This window comes from Pongo pygmaeus, chromosome 2 (genome assembly GCF_028885625.2).
Source record: "Pongo pygmaeus isolate AG05252 chromosome 2, NHGRI_mPonPyg2-v2.0_pri, whole genome shotgun sequence".
Taxonomy (NCBI): domain Eukaryota; kingdom Metazoa; phylum Chordata; class Mammalia; order Primates; family Hominidae; genus Pongo; species Pongo pygmaeus.
The window spans coordinates 64220944-64239554 of NC_085930.1; the positions used below are offsets into that span (position 1 = coordinate 64220944).

The following is an 18611-nucleotide window of genomic DNA, read 5'->3' on the forward strand; positions in this document are numbered from 1 at the left end:
CCCAGGGACTGGGGCTGGGGTAGGGACACTCACGTTTTGGAGACTTGGACATAGTTGGGAGGACACTCGAAGCGCAGGCAGCGGAAGCTACCCTGGATGTTGTGGCAGGTCTCAGCCTCGGAACAGTTGTGGGTACCCAGTGCACACTCATCCAAGTCTGGGGGAGAAGAGGGGCAATGGCAGGGTCCCCACAGCTGGGGGACCCAGCCTGAAACTCCCCAGCCTGCATGAAAGGCCTGGGCCCCAGGGCAGCCAGACCTGTGAGAATAGCCCGCGTGCCTCCCTACACACACATGCCCCATCTCACCTGCTTGGCACCCCGCAGCAGAGGACCTGGCTCTAAAGTGTCAATCACTTCGTGTCATGCCCTCCCAAGGCTTCTCGTGCTCCAGAATGAAGCCCAGCTCCCTCCCCTGGATGCCAAGCCACACAGTGCAAGTCTCTCTGGCCTAAGCCCCTTCTCTTCCACAGAGGCCACAGTCCTGCTGGATATCCTTGGGCTGCCCCAATAGCTTGACCCTTATCCTACCCCAGGGCCTTTGCTGCTGCTGGAACGCTATCCCCAGCTTTTCCTACTGCTGGCGCCTTCTCATCTTTTAACTCTCAGATCTTGAGTCACCCCCTCCAGGATGGTCTCCCTGACCACTCTACAGTGGTCCTTCTGCCTCATCACCCTCCATCCCACCCCATTTTATCATCCTCCTATGGCTTGTCATGCCGTGCAACACACCGAGGCTGTTCTGCACGGCTGCATGTTTTGTGTGTTTCTACCATCCCCCCTCAACCTGGGCTCCAGGAGGGCAGGGGTGTTTGTCTTTCTCATTCCCATGCTGTCCCCAGTGCCCAGTGGAGTGCCTGCATGGAGCAGCGCTCAATACATCTTGCTGGACGGAAGTCCAAGACCCATCACTTGCAAGTCCCGACTCCAAGACACAGAGCTATGAGTGAATGTCCCCCATGAGCAACAGATGTGCTCACGCTTCCTGTACATTCAGAAGCAAACATACATGTACAACTCCAGCAGGCACACAGGTTCAGCACACACGTGAGCACATGCACACCCACACAGGTGCACAGAAACAAACACATAGAAGGCCCATTTGGGACAAAGAAACATACACATATAAACGTCAACAGACATATGAATAGATACCGTTCACAAAAGCTCAGAGAAGCAGGGGTAGGGTAGGGGTGTGTGTGTGGGTGTGTGTAACCCACAGGCACCCTGGAGGACAAAAGGTCTTAGAAACAGGTTCTTGAGAAACTTTGAGGATGAGCTGCTCAGCCCAGAGAGGGCCGCCTCAGGAGGCCTCCGGGAAGTCCCGTGGGGTAGGGGCAGGGGGTGTTCCAGGGGCAACCACAGAGGGCTTCAGTTTTTGTTTTCCAATCCTCCATATTGACACCATTTAGGAATTTCTCCTCACTCAGTCCTCACACCAGCCCTATGCAGCGAGGGTCACTGGCTTCCTCAGACAGAGGACGGTGTGGAGGCTCAGAGAGGGGCAAAGCCTTGCTCAAGGTCATACAGCAGTGAGTGGGGCAGCAAGCCAGGCATGCCTGATGCCAAAATCTGGGATCCAATCATGATGCCAAGCTGACTCCTAACAATAACAACAATTTAACAGTAAGAATACCAATAGTCAGCCTGCCTCCAGAGTTTACCGCCTGACATCCCTGTGATGCTTGAGGGACTCTGCACCCACGCCAACCCCATGGGGCAGGTACAGGTGTCCACAAATGTGCCCAGGGTCACACAGCTGCCAGGGCAAGGCCAGGACTCAATACCCCTGGCCCACCTCAGACTCTGGGCTCTTGGCCACCAGGCTCTCTTGTAGGGGGTCAGCTTACATCTGTTTACCTCTCCGGGCCTCACTTCCCTCCTTCCGTAAAATGGGCCCCAGGGTGGCGCAGAGGTGAGTGGGAGAAAACACGGCAAGAGGCCAGGCAGGGTGGAGCCCAACTGGGTGGTCCTGGGCTGCTGATTATTCGCTAGTGGACTCCACATGGAGAGGGCCTCCTCCTGCTCCTCAGCCTATGCCCCAAGTGGCCTGCTTCAGTGACCCTGGAGCTTATGTGGGTGGGGCAGGAAGGAAGTGGCAGCTTTTTGCTTGGGCTCTGGGCTGCTGCTGATGGGAGATGCCCAGAAGGGAAGGGCCGAGAAGGGTGAGCGGCTGCAGCCTGGCCTCATCAAGCTCGAGGGAGGTGGTCAGTCGCAGGTCTTCCCTAACGCCCCAGGACCTCGCCCATCGGTGCTGCCAGGCCCCTGGAGAGCACGGGCTAACGTGGGAGCTGGACTAGGCTCCGTATCCAGGGCTGCCATCGCAGCCTCATCAGAGACAGCCAGGGTCAGCCGCAACTCAGATGTGCAAAAGTGGGTGACAGAGCAAAAAGGACAAAACAGGGGAGTCCCACAAAATTCAGCCCCGGAAGAGAGGCTTCCAAAGGCTTCTGAAGGACCTGAGGCCCAGAAGCCCACAACAGCTCAGGGCCAAGACCGAGAGTGCTGCTCAAAGCTGGCCTGCCCCATCGAGTGGCATGCAGAGAAGGGCTCTTACTACCCAGAAACAAGCGGGACTCAGAGTGACTTCCAGCAGTGGGGTGTGTGTTTGTGTGTGTGTGTGTGTGTTTATATCTGCTTAGGGAAAGACTGGAGGGAAATGCATGCAAACATGAGCAGTGGTTCCCTCTCAGCTCAGTCATGGGGTCAAATGTCCAATGAGCACCTACTATGTGCTGGGCATTGCTCTAGATGCTGGTGAGCCGGACAGATAGGGCCCTACCTTCATGGAGTGTGCATGCCAGGGGAGAGGGCTGTGTCTAAATTCCTTCGGATTTTCCCGTCCTTTTTTTTTAACTATTGGAGAGAGGCTAAAGGCTAACGGAGACATTATCCAACACATTCTTTCCCCCAAGCCAGCCTCCCCCGACCCTGTTTGAGCCGAGAGACCTCAGGATTTGGCCCAAGCCAGAACAGGAGAAGAGGACAGCCTCTTAGCTCTGAAGGTCAGGAGCTGCAGAAGTGGCTACATAGAGTGACCTGTGAAATGGATGAGGCCGGGGAGCCGGCAGCCCCCACTGTGCCCTCGCCCACCATGTGAGTCAGAAGGCTCTTCCAGAAGGAAGGTCTGGAGAGGAAGCGAGGGCGGCAGATGTGCAGGTGTGGGGCTCTACCTTGCCCCAACCTCCTGGTGGGGCTGGTGGCACACTGGGGGCCTGCAGAGGGGACCTGGCCTCGCCAGTTCTTCAACACAGAGCAAGTCGTTAGGGCAGAAGGGCAGCCACCCCAAGAAGAGGACGCAGAGATGGGGTGGTGGGCAAGCCCGGGCAGGAGAGAAGCGCTGGGGTCAGGTGCACCCACGATGGGCGTATGCCAGGTCCCGGGAAGCCCTCTCTAGTGGCCAGCCAGGCACATGTGGGCATCCAGGTGTCCCGAGCACCCCCAAGGTGCTTGGTGTGGGTCAGAAAATAAACAGCCAGGGAGAGTCTGTCCTCAGTGTAGACAGTTTTGCATCCTGAAACTCCTCCAAGAGCAAATGTCACTGCAGTGTCTGATGGGGCTTCCTTGAAGTGGCCACACTTGTGTTCTGCCACCAGGAGGAACAGGGCCTTGGTGTCACATGTGAAATCACAATCCAGAAGGATAAAGTCGTATTTCCCACCGAGCTGAGCACATGGTGAATAGAATCCTTACCTTTTACGGAGTCCATACCAACTTTTTTTTTTTAATTAAAAAGAAGAGGGCTTTGCAGCCAGCAAGACCTAAGCCAGCTTCTGTGGGCCCAGAAGGCCTCCCAGTCAGTGATTTATAGGGTCTTCTCACGGTCTTCTGATTTAACTTATGACTCTGATATGTTTGCATCCACCCACACAAAGGACTCCTTGTGCACTGGGACTAGGTACACACATAAGGGCTGGAACCTAGGGTCACACTGCACTCTGACCTGCCCCATGCCGCGCCACTCCACCCCGCCCTATGCTGCTTTCTGTTCTATGCTAATGGAAAGGAGAACACAGACAGCTGGCTGAAGTCTATCGACTTGATCTCAGGATCCACTGACAGGTAGCAGCCACCAGTCTGCACCATGCTGGGCTAACTCCAAACCCTTCTGGGAGCTAACTCTGACCCCTCTGCTTTTGTGGGTTAAGAAGATGCCCAAGGCTGGGCCAGGACCCTGGTCACACCCCGAAAGCTGCACCCCAGGGAACTCCAGGTTCTCAGCTCCATGTGTGGGGAAGACCTGGCCACTGAAGTCAGGAGGAGGTCTGAGCTCTGCGGCGCCAAGGGACCGAGGGGCCTAGGGAGCGAGGGGCCAAGAGGCCAAGGGGCTGAGTGGTTGGTTCTCCTGGGGCAATGACCCCTTCTGTGTCCTGGCCCCTCACCCCCTGGTGGCTTACCAGGCCCGGAATCTGGTGGCAAATGGCACAGAACTTAGAATTACGACTCTCTAGCAGAGGAGGAACATTAAATATCACAGAACATGGTCTCTATCCAGGGACACAGTCCCCTATCTTGCAAATTCCACATGTGACTGCCCAGCTCTTGTACATCCTCAATAGCAGGGGAGTGGGGGACCCTCCCATTGTGCAGCCCCTCCCAGCTCTACACAGCTCTGATGAGGAGAATACCTTTCTGCACCAGGGTTGGGAAAAGCCTCCCCATGACACGCTTCCCTACTCCCCAGGATCCCGCCCTACTCTCTGGGTCCACAGACCTGCCTGATTTCCTTGTGCCTGCATAACACTGCAGAGCCTCGGGACACTGCCTGGGACCCCTGCGGCTCTTCTGCAGTCTCCCCACTGGGCAGGCTTCGTGCCTCCGTAGAACCACCCCATAGTATCCCTGTTCCACTCTCAGGGCAGGGTCCAGAGCTGAGCACAAGACTGGAAGATTCTAAGCTGGATTGAGCAGCAGCAAGATTGTCACGTTCTTCATCCCAGGCACAACCTCAGTTAACATGGCCACTGGTAGCATTGGCCATCCTGCATTTATTCACTGGGTGTGGGGGCTCCAAGTGCATGCAAGCTGTGTGAGCTTTTCTGTGCCTGCTTGGAGCCTGCCCAAGGCCCTGATGGAGGCGGGGGCGTGTGGGGGGACTTGCTCACCCTTGCAGGACCTCCCGTTGGCCGTCATGGTGTAGCCCTGCTCAGGGCATGCACACTGGTAGCTCCCTGGCACGTTGAGACAGCGGAAGGTGCAGAGGATGCCGGCGCCTTGAGCACACTCGTCGATGTCTGTCAGAGAGAGGTTCAGCCCCTGGTGAACCTCGTCCACCCACAGAGCCCAGCCACTGACAGTCAGCCTGTCCCTGTCACAGCCATAGAGCTTAGGGGCCCATTTTTTAAATGAAGACAAGGGGACTGAGATAGAAGAGAGTTGACCAAGGACACGAAGCAAAACAGGACTCCAGTGCTTATGCCCTAGGGCTGCTCCGTGACTGCTACTACCAGCTGAGGGGACAATCAGATGCCAGTCATGGGCACCTATGTAAACTTAGTTCTTCATCCCCCTGAAGTCGGGACAATTCTTCCCATTTTACAGAGGAGGAGCCTGAAGTCAGAGTGGAGAGGCAATCTGCCCAAGGTCACACAGCCAGGAAGCTGCAGGGCTGGGGCTTGAACTCAGATCTGATGCTAAAACCTTTCTGTGTCCATGGCCCAGGAGGGACTCTCGGGGAGCCTGGCACAAGGGAAAGGAGGGCCTCTCTGGAAGGGGGCCCTTGGACAGGGGAGAGGTACCTGTGCAGGTGTGCCCGTCCTCAGCCAGCTGGTAGCCCTGGCGGCAGTAGCACTGGTAGGAGCCGTAGATGTTGGCACACTCCTGGCTGCAGCGCTGGGCCTCACATTCATTCACGTCTGCAGGGACACCAGCAGGCAGTTATGGCAGGGCCCAAGTCTGCCTTGGAGAGCCCATCCAAATGCTGTCTGACAGCCAGGCCCACCAAGCTCCCTGGCCTGGACTGGGGTTGACCCATGTGAGGGCCAGCTCTCCTGCCAGGCCTGGTGACTGGGAAGGGATCCATGGCCTCCCAGGGGTCTCGGTCAACTCACCTCACCAGGAGAAAATGAGGAAATTGCCTCCAGGCTGGGGAGGGGCTGGGAAAGACCGTGCCAGGTAAATGGGGCCAAGACCCCATGGCCTTCTGGCTTGGCCCCTCACCCCCTCACTGAGCAGCCTGGTGGCCTTACTCCACACCAGTCCCCACTGAGCTGGGGCCAACAGCACCATGAACACATATGGGAATAATGTTACAGCCCCTCCCTCAGCCACAGGCGCATCCCGCACAGGTAGGTACACGGACCTTGGATGCCTCAGATACCCTATTTGTGGGTACAGATGACACAGAGACCCAGCCCCTCTGGACTGAGGCAGCTGGGGCCCCAGGACATTAGCAGGGGAATTCAGGGCAGAAAACAACAGGAGGAAGGTGAGAGTGGAGGCCAGAGAGGGTTGGGCCAGACAGAGGAGGAGGGAAGGGCCAGCATGGGTGAAGATGTGAGGGTGACAGTGTAAGGGTGAAGGGTCAGGGAAGGCTCTGGGCCTTCCACGGTGGGTCTGCCCACTGCAGATACCAGGCGGCATAGGGTCAGAGATGAGGACGAGCGTACCTTCACAGTGCTTGCCGTCCGCTGCTAGCAGGAACCCGGAGGCGCAGGAACAGCGGTAGGAGCCGAGTGTGTTCTCACACGTGTGCTGGCACAGGCGGCCTGGCGAGGCCCAGCACTCATTCACATCTGTGGGAGGACAGGCAGCAGGTACAGGGTAGGTGGCCCTAAAGCCAGCTCCCTCCACCCCCAAGGGCCATCCAGGGCCGAAGGGGAGGCTAAGTGAGAGAGGGACCCAGAAGGAAAGATAGGGAGAGGCCAGGACAGGGAAAAAGAGAGGCAAAGAGACCAGGTGGCGGGGAGGCAGCAAGGGTATTGGAGGAAGGCGAGAGGAAGAGGCCAGAGGGACAGACCCAGGCAAACCAACAGACAAGAAGAGATGGTGACAGAGACCGAGGGAAGCAGGAAAGACCAGAGTAAGAGGGGCAGAGGCACAGAGATGAGACAGGAGGGACTGAGAAGGTGGGGGCGGGGGCCAGAGCCAGGCCCTGGCAGGCCCAGCAGGAGGATGAGGCCAGCTGGAAGGCGACCTTGGGGGCTCCAGCAGGTGGGCCCCACTCAGGCAGTGGAGGTGCTGGGCATGGGGAGGTGGAGTGCACAGAGGGCAGGGGCCCAGCCAGGTGTTCCCCAAGGGTCCTGGCCACCAGCCTACCTACCGATGCAGCCCCGGCCGAAGGCATCCCGCTGAAAGCCGGCTTTGCAGTCACAGCGGTAGGAGCCGGGGAGGTTGTGGCACACCTGGCCCTCACCGCAGCGGTGCACACCCGTCTCACACTCGTTCACGTCTGTGGGGGGTGAGCAGGGTACCTTGAGGCCTGGGGCTCCCTCCACACACACCTCCCACGGGTGGGGAAGCGGGCAGGCCAGGCTGGCTGGCAGGGCGGAGGCAGCTGGCCTTACCCACACACTTGGCCCCATCATCGCTGGCGTGGTAGCCGCGCGCGCAGATCAGCGGGTTCCTCTGGCACGTGTAGGAGCCCACTGTGTTGATGCAGCTGAAGCCTTGCCGACATGGCTCGGACAGTGACGTGCACTCGTTGATGTCTGCAGAGGCAGGTGTAGGTGACAGGGAGCCCGGCATGGCGTCCTCCCAGGCCCCAGCCCCTCCTAGGGCCATACTGGGAGGGGATCGGTCCTGGGCTCCAGACCAGCCCTGGTCAGAGCTGCAGGGCCAGACTGTCCCACCCCTGTGCCCCACTACCCAAGGGATACACCTCCCAGAACCCAAGTACCTGATGGCTGGCCCTACGCCCTCTCACATCTGCCCAACAGAGCAGCTGGAGGCGGGGTGGGATCGAGGCTGAGTGCTAGGATAACTACACCAACCACGTGCCAGGGGTCTAGGTGCCAGGGAAGTACAGCACATTAACAAGAAGTTTTAGAGGCACAGAGACTAAGTTAGCAAACCCTTTTTTGGAAGGAGTTGATGGGGGGTGCAGAGCGGGTAGAATCTCAGACCCACTTGGGGACTAGGCCGGCATCTGTAAAACTGTTAAGTCTCAACCCTCAAGTACGGCATGGAATCACTCTAGGAGGTCTCACTAGCATTCTCTGAAAATGGGAAATTTCAGTGGGTGTCACACGCAGTACTGTGTGGGGACATTGGTGTTGCAGTTCTTCCTGGATGTGTGTAGATGTATGTGCCAGGTCATGATCTATCACATAGCCACTGCTGACTGGTTAAAAAAACTGGATACTCATTTGCATCCAGTCCAACCCCACAGATAGCTTCACAGAGGCCACTGAATAATAACTCAGCCAAGGTTTCACAGCTCAAGGTAATAGGAGCAGCTACACTTTGGGGACAGTGGTGCCCCCCAGGGTTGAACACTTCACATGCCCATTCACAGGTAGGGACAACGGGGCTGGGAGAGGAATGGAGCAGCAAGCCAAGCCTCCCTGGTCTCTAAAGCCCTCAAAGCCCCCACCATGCCTCCAGTAGAGCCCTAAGCTGGTGATCCCCAGCCCTGCAGCCCCCGCTCACCCACACAGTTGCCTTCAGGATCCTGCAGGAAGCCATCCATGCAGCGCTGCCGGGCCTGGCAGTAGAAGGAGCCCTTGGTGTTCTGGCACAAGAAGCCCGCCTGGCAGGTGTGCGTGCCCATCGCACACTCATCCACGTCTGCAGCGGAGAGGCTGGGTGTCAAGGGCTGGGGGGCAGGTCCTGCCTTTACACCCAGCAGCCCTGCCCACACATCCTCGCCCTCAGACCCATGACCCTGATGGCCACAAAGATCTCCCTGGGAAGCTGGCACAGCCACATTGTTGCTGGCATGGCCTTTGTCCCAGGAGTAATAACGACGTGACCATGTTTACTGCGCTTCTCCTTGGTCCCACCATTGTTCTGGGCACTCTGAGATGGATTTATTTCCTTAATCCCCACACAGCCCTAAGAAGTAGATGTCATGACAAGCCCCATCTTACAAAGAGGGAAACTGAGGCACAGACAAGGCTCTACCGCTGGGGAGCACTGGACCAGGACCAGAACCCGGGGGACTGGCTCCCAAGCCTTCTCTGTTAGCCGCTGTCCCACACTTGCAGGGGGCAGAAGTGGGGATGTCCCCACCGTGTACCTAAATCTCTAAGGTAACGTCATGTGTTCACACTTTAGGGAGGTAGCACAGGTAGCAAGAAGGCTCCAATCCCGGAGACTTTCTTTCTTTTTCTGGAATGTGCCAAGAGTGCTTCCTCCCTACACCGAACAGGCCTTGGCATGCTGCCCCCTCTGCCTGAACACCTTCCCCAGGAGCTTCTCATTCAGGTCTCAACTTCAACATCACCTCCTCCGGGGGCCTCCTTGAACCCACCACTTACAGGGCCCCCCAGCCCCCAGTCACTCTGCCATCTCCGTTTGCCTGTGTGGACCCCACTGCCCCAACCACAAGGTCAGAGAAGGGCCACAGCACCCCACCCTGGATCCCTGGTACCCAGGACCCAGCAGGCACATAAGAGCAACTCAGGAAGTACTTGTTGAAAGGGTTGGATGAAACCCCTCCCTCTGCTTAGAAGGCTGGAATTTTCCAGTGAAAGGGACAGAGTGAGCCCTCTGTGGGCTCCACCTCAATGTACAAACCAGGCCACAGCAAGGGGGATAACTGGCACCCAGACACCAGCAGGCAGGAGCAAAGCCGGGGTGGACCTAGCCTGCCCTTACCCTGCCTCAGACTCCCATCTCTGCCCCAAACACCACCATCGTGGGGTCTTCCCACCAGCAGGAAACCCAACTAAGGGGAGTTTGCTAGAAAGGAGGGGATGGAAAGGGGCATGGCCAGGCCTGAGCGTGGCCAGGGCAGGACAGGGGTGGGACCAGGGAGCGGTGGGGCAAAACTGGCCACGGGGCGGGGCCTCCAGTTGGTCCTTCTGGGCCCTTCTCACCTTCGCACTCGCCATCCTTGAGGGCATAGCCTGGCTCGCAGGTGAGTGCCTTGTAGCAGTGGAAGGAGCCCAGCGTGTTCACACAGTGCTCGCCCCGGCTGCACGTGTGCAGGTCCGTCACACACTCGTTGATGTCTGCGGGGAGAGCGAGGCCGTCAGAGGCTGCAGAGTCCCCAGAACAGTGGCTGAGTGCAGCCAGCAGACCTTGGGCCACCAGGAGGGAGAGAGCTCCAGGCCCTGCCCTCAAGGAGCTCACCATTCAGAGATGTGGCTGATGTCTCAGCACCCAAACATCCCTTCATTCAACAAAGATTTATTGAGCACCTGCTATGCACCAAGCACTGCTCTTGGCACTGGGTGTACATCAGTGACCAAGACAGAAATCCCTGCCCTTGTGGGGCAGACATTCAAGGGGAGTGGACACAATAAATACATAAACAAACATAAATGGAGGCAGTGCTGAGTGCTATGGACCAAACACAGCAGGACGCAGGAGACAGGGAGTGCCCAGGTACAGCGGGGGGCACTGGGGGGGATGGGTCAGGGATGGATTCTCAGAAAAGATGACATCTGAGCAAAGATGTGACAAGATGACAGACTGGGCCATGCAGACAGTCCAGGCAGAGGGGTCAGGGACGTGAAGGCCCTGAGAAGGAAGCCAGTTGTGTAGGTTCAAGGGCCCGCCAGGAGGTGGGTGTTTTGCAGGGGAGCGAAGGGAGAAAGAGGGTGAGCAGGAGGAACGGAGGGAGTCATAGAGAGTTCCAAGCAAAAGAGAGAGTGGTCTTATTAATTTGGAGCAGGGATCCCTGGCAGGGGCTGGAGAATAGGCGTGAGGATCCAGGCAGGAGATTCAGTGGCTCGGACTACTTTCAATGGGCTGGGAGAAAGGGCTAGATTCTGAAGTATTGTGAAGCTGGAACCAACAAAACCCACTGATGGATGAGATGAAGGTGAGGCAGGAAGAGGGGCCCAGAGCTTCTGGCCACGCAGCTGGACAGGTGGCAGTGAGGGCCAGCTGTGAGGTGTAGGCTGTGGGGGAAGGTGGGAGCCCTGCTGACCATGAGAGTTTGAGGGTGAAGAGGCAGCTGAGGACGTGCCTTGGAGTTCACACAAGGGGTCTGAGTGGGAATACTAACTTGAGAATGGTCAGATGGCCGAGGCCACCCAGGGGAGAGATCACACGAAGAGGAGGCCAAGGACCAGCTCCTGGGAGATTTCAGGGATAAGCAGTTGGGGAGAGGAGAAGCCAGTGAAGGAGAGAGAGGACGCATAAGGGAGGTGGGGAGCCACAGAGGCTCAGAAACCGTCCCCGGGCCACGGAGGCCACCAACTCAGAAACCACCCCCGGGCCACAGACGCCACCAACTCAGAAACCACCCCCGGGCCACAGAGGCCACCAACTCAGAAACCACCCCCGGGCCACAGACGCCACCAACTCAGAAACCACCCCCGGGCCACAGACGCCACCAACTCAGAAACCACCCCCGGGCCACAGAGGCCACCAACTCAGAAACCACCCCCGGGCCACAGAGGCCACCAACTCAGAAACCACCCCCGGGCCACAGAGGCCACCAACTCAGAAACCACCCCCGGGCCACAGAGGCCACCAACTCAGAAACCACCCCCGGGCCACAGAGGCCACCAACTCAGAAACCACCCCCAGGCCACAGTGGCCACAGAGGCCACCAACTCAGAAACTGCCCAGGGGCCATAGAGGCCACCAACTCAGAAACCGCCCCAAGGCTAGCGCCAAGCCAGCGTGGAAGGCTGACCCATTTACCCCCTCCTGCTGCTCCACCTTGTGGCGGCAGTCAGGTGCACTAGTCCTCTGCTTATCCATCCATTCCACACACATAACTCTGTGCTAGGCTCCTGTGACCAAATGGGTGTGTCGGCCCCAGCCCCGGCCCTCAAGGATAGGCAGGTGGACGCTTGGGGGCTCTGGCCAGAGAACTGCCTGCTGGGGTCTGGACCATCAGAGCCACTTCTCAGGAGTGGTGACATTTGAGCTGAGTCTACAAGGATGACTAGATGACCAGGTGGAGAGGTGGAGGCCAAGGCCCTGGGGAAAGAGACCCTCCCAAACTCACAGGTGAACCAAACAGTGTCCAGGCCAGGCAGACCCGGGGATGGCTGGGAATGGGGAGGAGGGAAAGGCCAGTGGTTTCCAACTGGGCCAGTGGTTTCCAAGGAAGGCTTGGCTGGGCAAGATAAAGATTTCAGATTTATAGGCTGGACTTACAGAGGGAGACCATTCCCAGGACCCCAGAAATGCCCATAACCCAAGGAGCCACCCACAGCCTGGAGGAATTATGGTAATTAAATAACAGCAGCACCATGAGCGGAGGCTCACCAGGGTCAGGTGGTTTAGAGGACATCGTTCTGCAAGCCCCATTTCTCAGAGGAGGAAATCAGCCTCCCAGTAGTGCTGTGACTAGACTAGAGTCACACGGACAGCCATGTGGCAGATCAAGAACGGAAGCCAGAGTGCCCGGCCCAGAGCTGTACCCTTGCCCCATCATTCAGGCACTGCTGCAGCACCACTTCATGGGGTGCTCAGAACTGGGGGTTGCCTCCATCACATCTTCTTGCAGCCTGGCCCACCTGAAACACTTTTCCCTGTGCCCAAGACAGTCTTCAAAGTACAGACCACAAAAGGCAAATGGTAAACACAGGGGAGTCCCTGGCACAGGTCGCACCCAATACTGTCCCACTTTGATTTACATACCTCCAGTGATGGGGAGCTTACTACCTCTGCAGGTTGCCTCAGTGTAACATTGATTGAATCATAACAATGATGTCACAAGAGTAGCAACTTCTTTAAATGGACTAATTCATTTAATCCCCACAATGACTCCTTGAGGTAGGTGCTGTTATCTCATTCACAGATGAGGAAACTGAGGCTCAGAGAGTTTAACCAACTGGTTTAAGGTCTTATGATTAGAAATCAAAAGAGCCAGGATTTCAGCACAGGCAGGCAGGCTGGCTGCAGAGGCCACATTCTTGATCCTAGCATGAGCCTCCCATCTCACCTGCCTGGGTTAATAAACAAGTGCAGAGCAAACAAATGAACTGCAGGAGAGCCCAGTGGACATTTGTGGACGTACAAATGACGGAAAGAACGCGCAGCAGGTGCTAACACGACGGGATGAACACGCGTGCAAGGGGCATGGAAGGATGAAGAGGCGCTGACGGGTTTGTACAGGATGAACAAGGAGGGAAAGAAATAAAGGAATGCATGTGAGCTCATCAATTTTGCTGAATGGAATGTGCCCTTGTTCTTTCATTCCTAGAACCCACTTTGCAGCTGCCTGGGGATGCCTTTTAGCATGTCTTATCTCCAGGCAGTCAGACGAGCCTGCGTACCCAGGCACTGTGAGAGGGCAGGGCATCATGGGAGGGGTGCTCGTGGGCCCTGGTGGGATCCGCCTTCCCAGACATACACACACGGACCCAACCCAGACAGGAAGAGCTGGCCGGCTGCTGGCAAGCAGGGTCAGGAGGCGCATGTTGTGCCGACGGCTAGAGGCCTAGGGCAAACATGTCTGCAGCAGGCATTCAGCCCAGCACGATGGGCCCATGTGCCCAGTGGTGAAAGGCGAGGAAGGAAGGGGTTATGTCCAGGCTGGACATGGTCCCCAAGCACAGAGAAGACAAACGGGGCTCTGGTCACATGCCCTGAACGCACTATGTTCTGATCCTACTTCTAAACCTTTATTCAAGCTGTTCCTTCCACCCTGTATGCCCTTCCTGATTTCCAAATGCTAACCCAATGCCACCAGCTGGAATGACCTCGCCCTCTGCGCGTGTCTCTGTGATGGCATTTACCACAGTCTACCCCGAGTCCCAGCTACTTTGGGTCTATCTCCGTTTGGGACCACAAACTGGAGGACGACAAGGGTTTACAGTCCTCTGAAAACATCAGAGGCTGCAGACATGTACGCACAGAGCACTCCCAGAGCCACGGCGCCTGGCCCACATGGGGCCTAAGAGAGGGGAAGGGAGAGGCATCACTGAGCACCAACCCGGGCGATGTGCAGGCCAGGTGCCGGGTATGAGCCCTCATCCAGTCCTCTGGCCCCACGGTCAGAGGGGAGGAAAGGAAGGCTCAGAGAGGAGAGTTCCGCCGCTCAAGGTCACATAGCAAAGGAATGCCAAGCTGGTATGCGAGGCGGGCTCTGCTGGACCCCAGCCTCCATCCACCAGCCTCTGCGGGGGACCCTGGGGAAGGCACGTAGCTGTTGTAGCATGCTCACGGTGCCCGGGCTCTGTGCTACCCCGCACACATGTCACACAATCATCAAAAGAGGATCAACAGCCTCCTTATTACAGATGAGAAAACCATGGCTGGGGGAAGACAAGTCATTCATCCAAGGCCACAGAGCTTCTGGGGGTCCTGCTTGGCTAGGCCTCCGGCCTCCAGACCCCACACGTGCTATCCTGCTCCCAGCATGTCTGACCCCCTCATTTTCCTGCAGCCCAGGTGGGGTCCATGATCCACCAGGCCACACATCCAGTTCCCTGACACAGACACGTCCCTGGGGAAAGCAGCCTCCGGGTGGAGCTGGCAGCCAAGCGGGACAAGACGCCAGGACACAAGGGCACAACATGGAGCACGGGGGTGGGGGGTGCCGGCTATGCTGAGAGCTCACATGCAAAGGGCAGGCCCTTTGGCATGTGGCCACAGTGTGGCGGGCTTGGCGTGGAGCAGAGCGGAGAGCTGTGACGGCAGGCGGCAGGCGGGGCCCTGGCTTACCCACGCACTTCCTGTGCGCATTGAGGATATAGCCATCAGCACAGAGCACTGTGTGGTTGACACAGTAGAAGGATCCCAGGGTGTTCACACAGAACTGTCGCCGGCTACAATCATGAGCACCCATCAGGCACTCGTCTTGGTCTAGTGGCAGCCGCAGGAGGAAAAACAGAAGGACTGTTAGAGGGACATGGGCTGCCACGGAGCATCCAGTGACAGGAGAATGAGACCTAGCAAGGGGCGGGGGCCTGCCTGAGGCCTCCCCGCCTGACTGTGTAGCTGGGCCTTGGGCCCAAGTCTGAATGTGCAGAGCTGGTCCCCACTGCCCCAGTAAGGATGGTGGCGAGGTGAGACTCAGAGAGGGTGGGTGGCTGCCCACAGTCACAGTGGGGACAGGACCAGAGGCTGCCTCCTGTACGCACTCAATACTTCCCACATCCACAGGCGCCAAGAGAACCATGCCACCGAGAGCTTGCAAAGTCCAGTACTTAGGGGACCAGGCCAGCCAAATAAACCAGGGAAGGGCCCACAGCGGCTCCAGGACACTGAGTGTCTGTGCTCCATCCAAAAGGGGACAGGGGTGTGGGCCCCATGTATGCAGATTTCACAAAGTTTCAAGAGAAACCTGAAATCTGGAAGTGTTTTAATCATTCTTGTGCTCAACATGTTTGGAACTCACTTGATTATTTCCAATGCAGCAGAGTTGAGCAGCGCTCCTCCGCAGAGCAGGTGCCCCTCTGAATGCCCATTGCAACCTGGACCCCAGCTTTCACTGCCAGGGCTTCCAGAGGAGGGAGGGGGTCCTGGGGATACGCAGACATGGGCTAGGCTGCATGACCAGCATAGGCAGAGGGGCCTCACAGGACTGGGCCCAAAGGAGGCCTGCCCCAGAAAAGATGCAGCCCTTACATCTTCAGGGCCCTGGGAGATGGGGGGCAGGGCCCAGAGAACCCAGCACCACCTGGACCTGAGAGCTGCCCCCAGCATCGGAGAGGAAGGCCTGCCGGTCACTGCCACGTCATGGACCCTGGGCAAGTCTACTGTCCTCTCTGGGCTCGTAGGATGGTGTTTGTTCACATCAGAACACAGTCTCGGCTGGGGATGGACATGGGCTTTCAGCTTCTGGGAGGGATGTGGGTATTCATCCAGGCAGACTTGACTCTGTTCTCCCCCGGACACCCACCAGGGTCTCATCTGAGCCAGAACTGCCGTATTTCCTAGACTCTGCGTACTCCATTTCTGTCCTGCCCCCAGGCAGGAGGTGGAGTCTTGAGACCTCTCAGCTTGGTTCTTCAGAAGCCATTCACTGTGGGAACCAACCCAGCAGGTGCTGGATCCAGTGGCCTCATTTTACAGTGGGGGGTCCTGGCCCACAGAGGCCCCACAAAGACAAGACCCAGACCTAGGCGGGGCCACAGGAGTGAAAAGAATGTGATCCTTGGACAGCTAATCATCACCAATGTCCTTTATTTGGGAACAGATTCAGCCAGGCATTCCTGCTGTCCAGCCTCCCTCCCACTCCCCATCGGGGACACTTCCGGCTGCCCTTAAAACAACCGGCATTGCTTCCCCTTCCCCCTCTCCACCCAGGCCTGGACATGGCTGCACAGACCAGGGCAATCCTCAAGGGCAAGGTGAGTGGAGGTGGTGTCCACGGACCAGCAGCATCCATATCACCTCGTTAGAAGCACAAATTCTCAGGCCCACCCACCCAGACCTATTGACTCGATCTTTGGGGATTCGGCAGAATCTCAGGACTGCCTGTTTGACCCAGGCCTCCAGGGACTCAGGTGCACACTCAGCGGGAGAAGCACTGCTCCAGGAAATGCGGAGCAACACCATGTGAGGAGTCCGGGCCCTGTTCCTATGCAGCCACGCTGCAGGCCCACCCTGGAATGCATGTACACACCGCATGTATGGTGAGAGGGAGTGACTGTTTAACCTGCTCCACTGGGGGTGCTCATCACAGAAGCCAAGACTTTTCCTGCACAAACTCAGCAAGTTTTAAGTCCCAGCCACCCCCACCTGGAGGCCCCCATCACAGGCCAACTCAGGTTTGCACAGGTAGGAGGGCACCCCAAGGCACTCACCTTCACAGGACACGCCATCCGCCATGATGGCATAGCCGGGAAAACAGGAGCATATGGCTGAGCCCCCAACAGTGCTGCACACCTGCTTGCAGGGTCCGTTGTCTGGAGGAAACCACACAGAAATCAGAGACCACCAGGCCCTGGCCTTGGTCCACACTGGCTCATTCCCCATCCCTGGCTCTAACCTACTAGTGAGACACAGAAACAAGGCCCCTTGGAGGCAGGGAGGCTGAGAGACAAGGAACCCCACTCCTGGTCCTTTTCACTGGTTCATCCATTAAGTCTGCTCCAACACCGTCTGGCGTCGGGGATGACGTTCTGTGTCTACCTCCCCCACCACTCGGATCCCAGCCCATGCCTTCAGTGACAGCAAGAACAGTGAGGAGATGGAGGAGAAGAGAGAAGGAGGAAGAGAAAGAGAAGGGGGCAGGGAAAAAAGCAGGGGAAGGGAATGAGGAGAAGAACAACAAAGAAGAGGACTCTCCACGCAGCACTGAACACAGCCTCCACAACAGGTCAGCAAACCAGGATTTGAATACCTTAACGTTACAAGAATGGAGACAAAAAGCAGCTAACTGGCTTGTTTGGAGTCACACACCAGGCCCTAGGCTGCCCCCACACCACATCTCCCCAGTGACTTCCTCAGCTCCTCACTCAGCCCCGGGTAAGCCCATCATCCCCAAAACAGAAGCACATCCTTTGGAGGGGCCATCTTGCACATACCTAGCACCAGACAGCTCACCACCTGCAAGCAGCCGAGACCCACCCCCTGGACCCTGGGCCCTGTCCTGGAGACACCACCCCCACTGCTTACCTTTGCAGGTATTGGGCTGCGGCAGTGGCAGCGGGATGGTGTTAGAGGCCACCTGGGAAAATTCTGACTTCAGTGCAGGCTCCTGTGGGGCTTCCGGCTCTGGAGGGTGACCCTCTGTCATGGGTAGAGCAAAGTGGGGGGTTGCGGGGAGGTCTCAGGTCTTCAGCCAGGCCTCAGGCACTTCCAGGCACCTGCCCTTCTCACGCAGGGCACTGACATTTAATTCCCCCCCACCATTTCACATGAGAGTTAAATGAGGTTTGGAGTGTGCATATACCTTGGGAAAGATCAGTCTCAGCTACTAGGGGCAGAGGGGGTAGAAGGAAAGGAGACAAGGAAGAAGAGAGGGGGGGAAAGGAAAAAGAGTGTCTGGATTAAAAACCAACCAATTCTGGGACCAGTGGCTGGGAGGAAATCCCTCAGGATCACCATGGGCCCAGCACTGGGGAGATAGCTGGGTTTTGGTGAGAGCCTCTGTGGCCTGAGCCTGTCCCTGCACTCGAATATGGGACAAGGTGCCGGGGCCAGGTCCCTGCAGATGGAGCCCCAGGAAGAAAGCTTCTATCTTTCCTGCCTCACAAATCCCCCATCACTGGAAGCCTCAGGCTTCTGTGGGTTCCAACGTGTGGGGTAGCAGGAAGTGAAGGACCCCACAGTGTGCACCCCAGGAATGCCACACCCCCTGGCAAGATCAGCCCTTCCCATAGCCCCTGCCCTGGCCATCAGGGCCCTTACCTGGGCGGCAAGTGCGGCCATCGTCCTGCAGTGAGAAGCCAGGAAAGCAGGCACAGTGGTAAGAGCCCACAGTATTGATGCAAAGGTGCTGGCACAGCTCTCCCGGGAGGAGAAGGCACTCATCCTGGTCATCGCCCGGCAGGCTGTTGGGCAGCTCGGCCTCCGTGCCCAGTGACAGGGCCTCTCGGCCCGCCATCTCTGCCTCTGAAACTAGGACAGGGGTTAGAGCTCAAGACAGAGC

General features: G+C 57.6%; 1 protein-coding gene across 2 annotated transcripts in view; it reads right to left on the reverse strand.

The window, feature by feature from the left end:
* FBLN2 (fibulin 2) overlaps positions 1-18611 on the reverse strand; it is a 92140-nt gene that overhangs the window by 1815 nt on the left and 71714 nt on the right. Inside the window, exons 6-17 of one of the 2 annotated variants that reach the window (XM_054483731.2) lie at positions 18371-18580; positions 17636-17749; positions 16822-16923; positions 14735-14875; positions 9979-10113; positions 8588-8725; positions 7504-7647; positions 7260-7388; positions 6607-6732; positions 5737-5853; positions 5104-5232; positions 34-157 (exon numbers count right to left, since the gene is read on the reverse strand). In XM_054483731.2, the coding sequence (XP_054339706.1) occupies positions 34-157; positions 5104-5232; positions 5737-5853; positions 6607-6732; positions 7260-7388; positions 7504-7647; positions 8588-8725; positions 9979-10113; positions 14735-14875; positions 16822-16923; positions 17636-17749; positions 18371-18580 (1609 nt within the window). The remainder of the gene's footprint in view (positions 1-33; positions 158-5103; positions 5233-5736; positions 5854-6606; positions 6733-7259; positions 7389-7503; positions 7648-8587; positions 8726-9978; positions 10114-14734; positions 14876-16821; positions 16924-17635; positions 17750-18370; positions 18581-18611) is intronic. The other variant, XM_054483732.2, reaches the window with a different exon arrangement.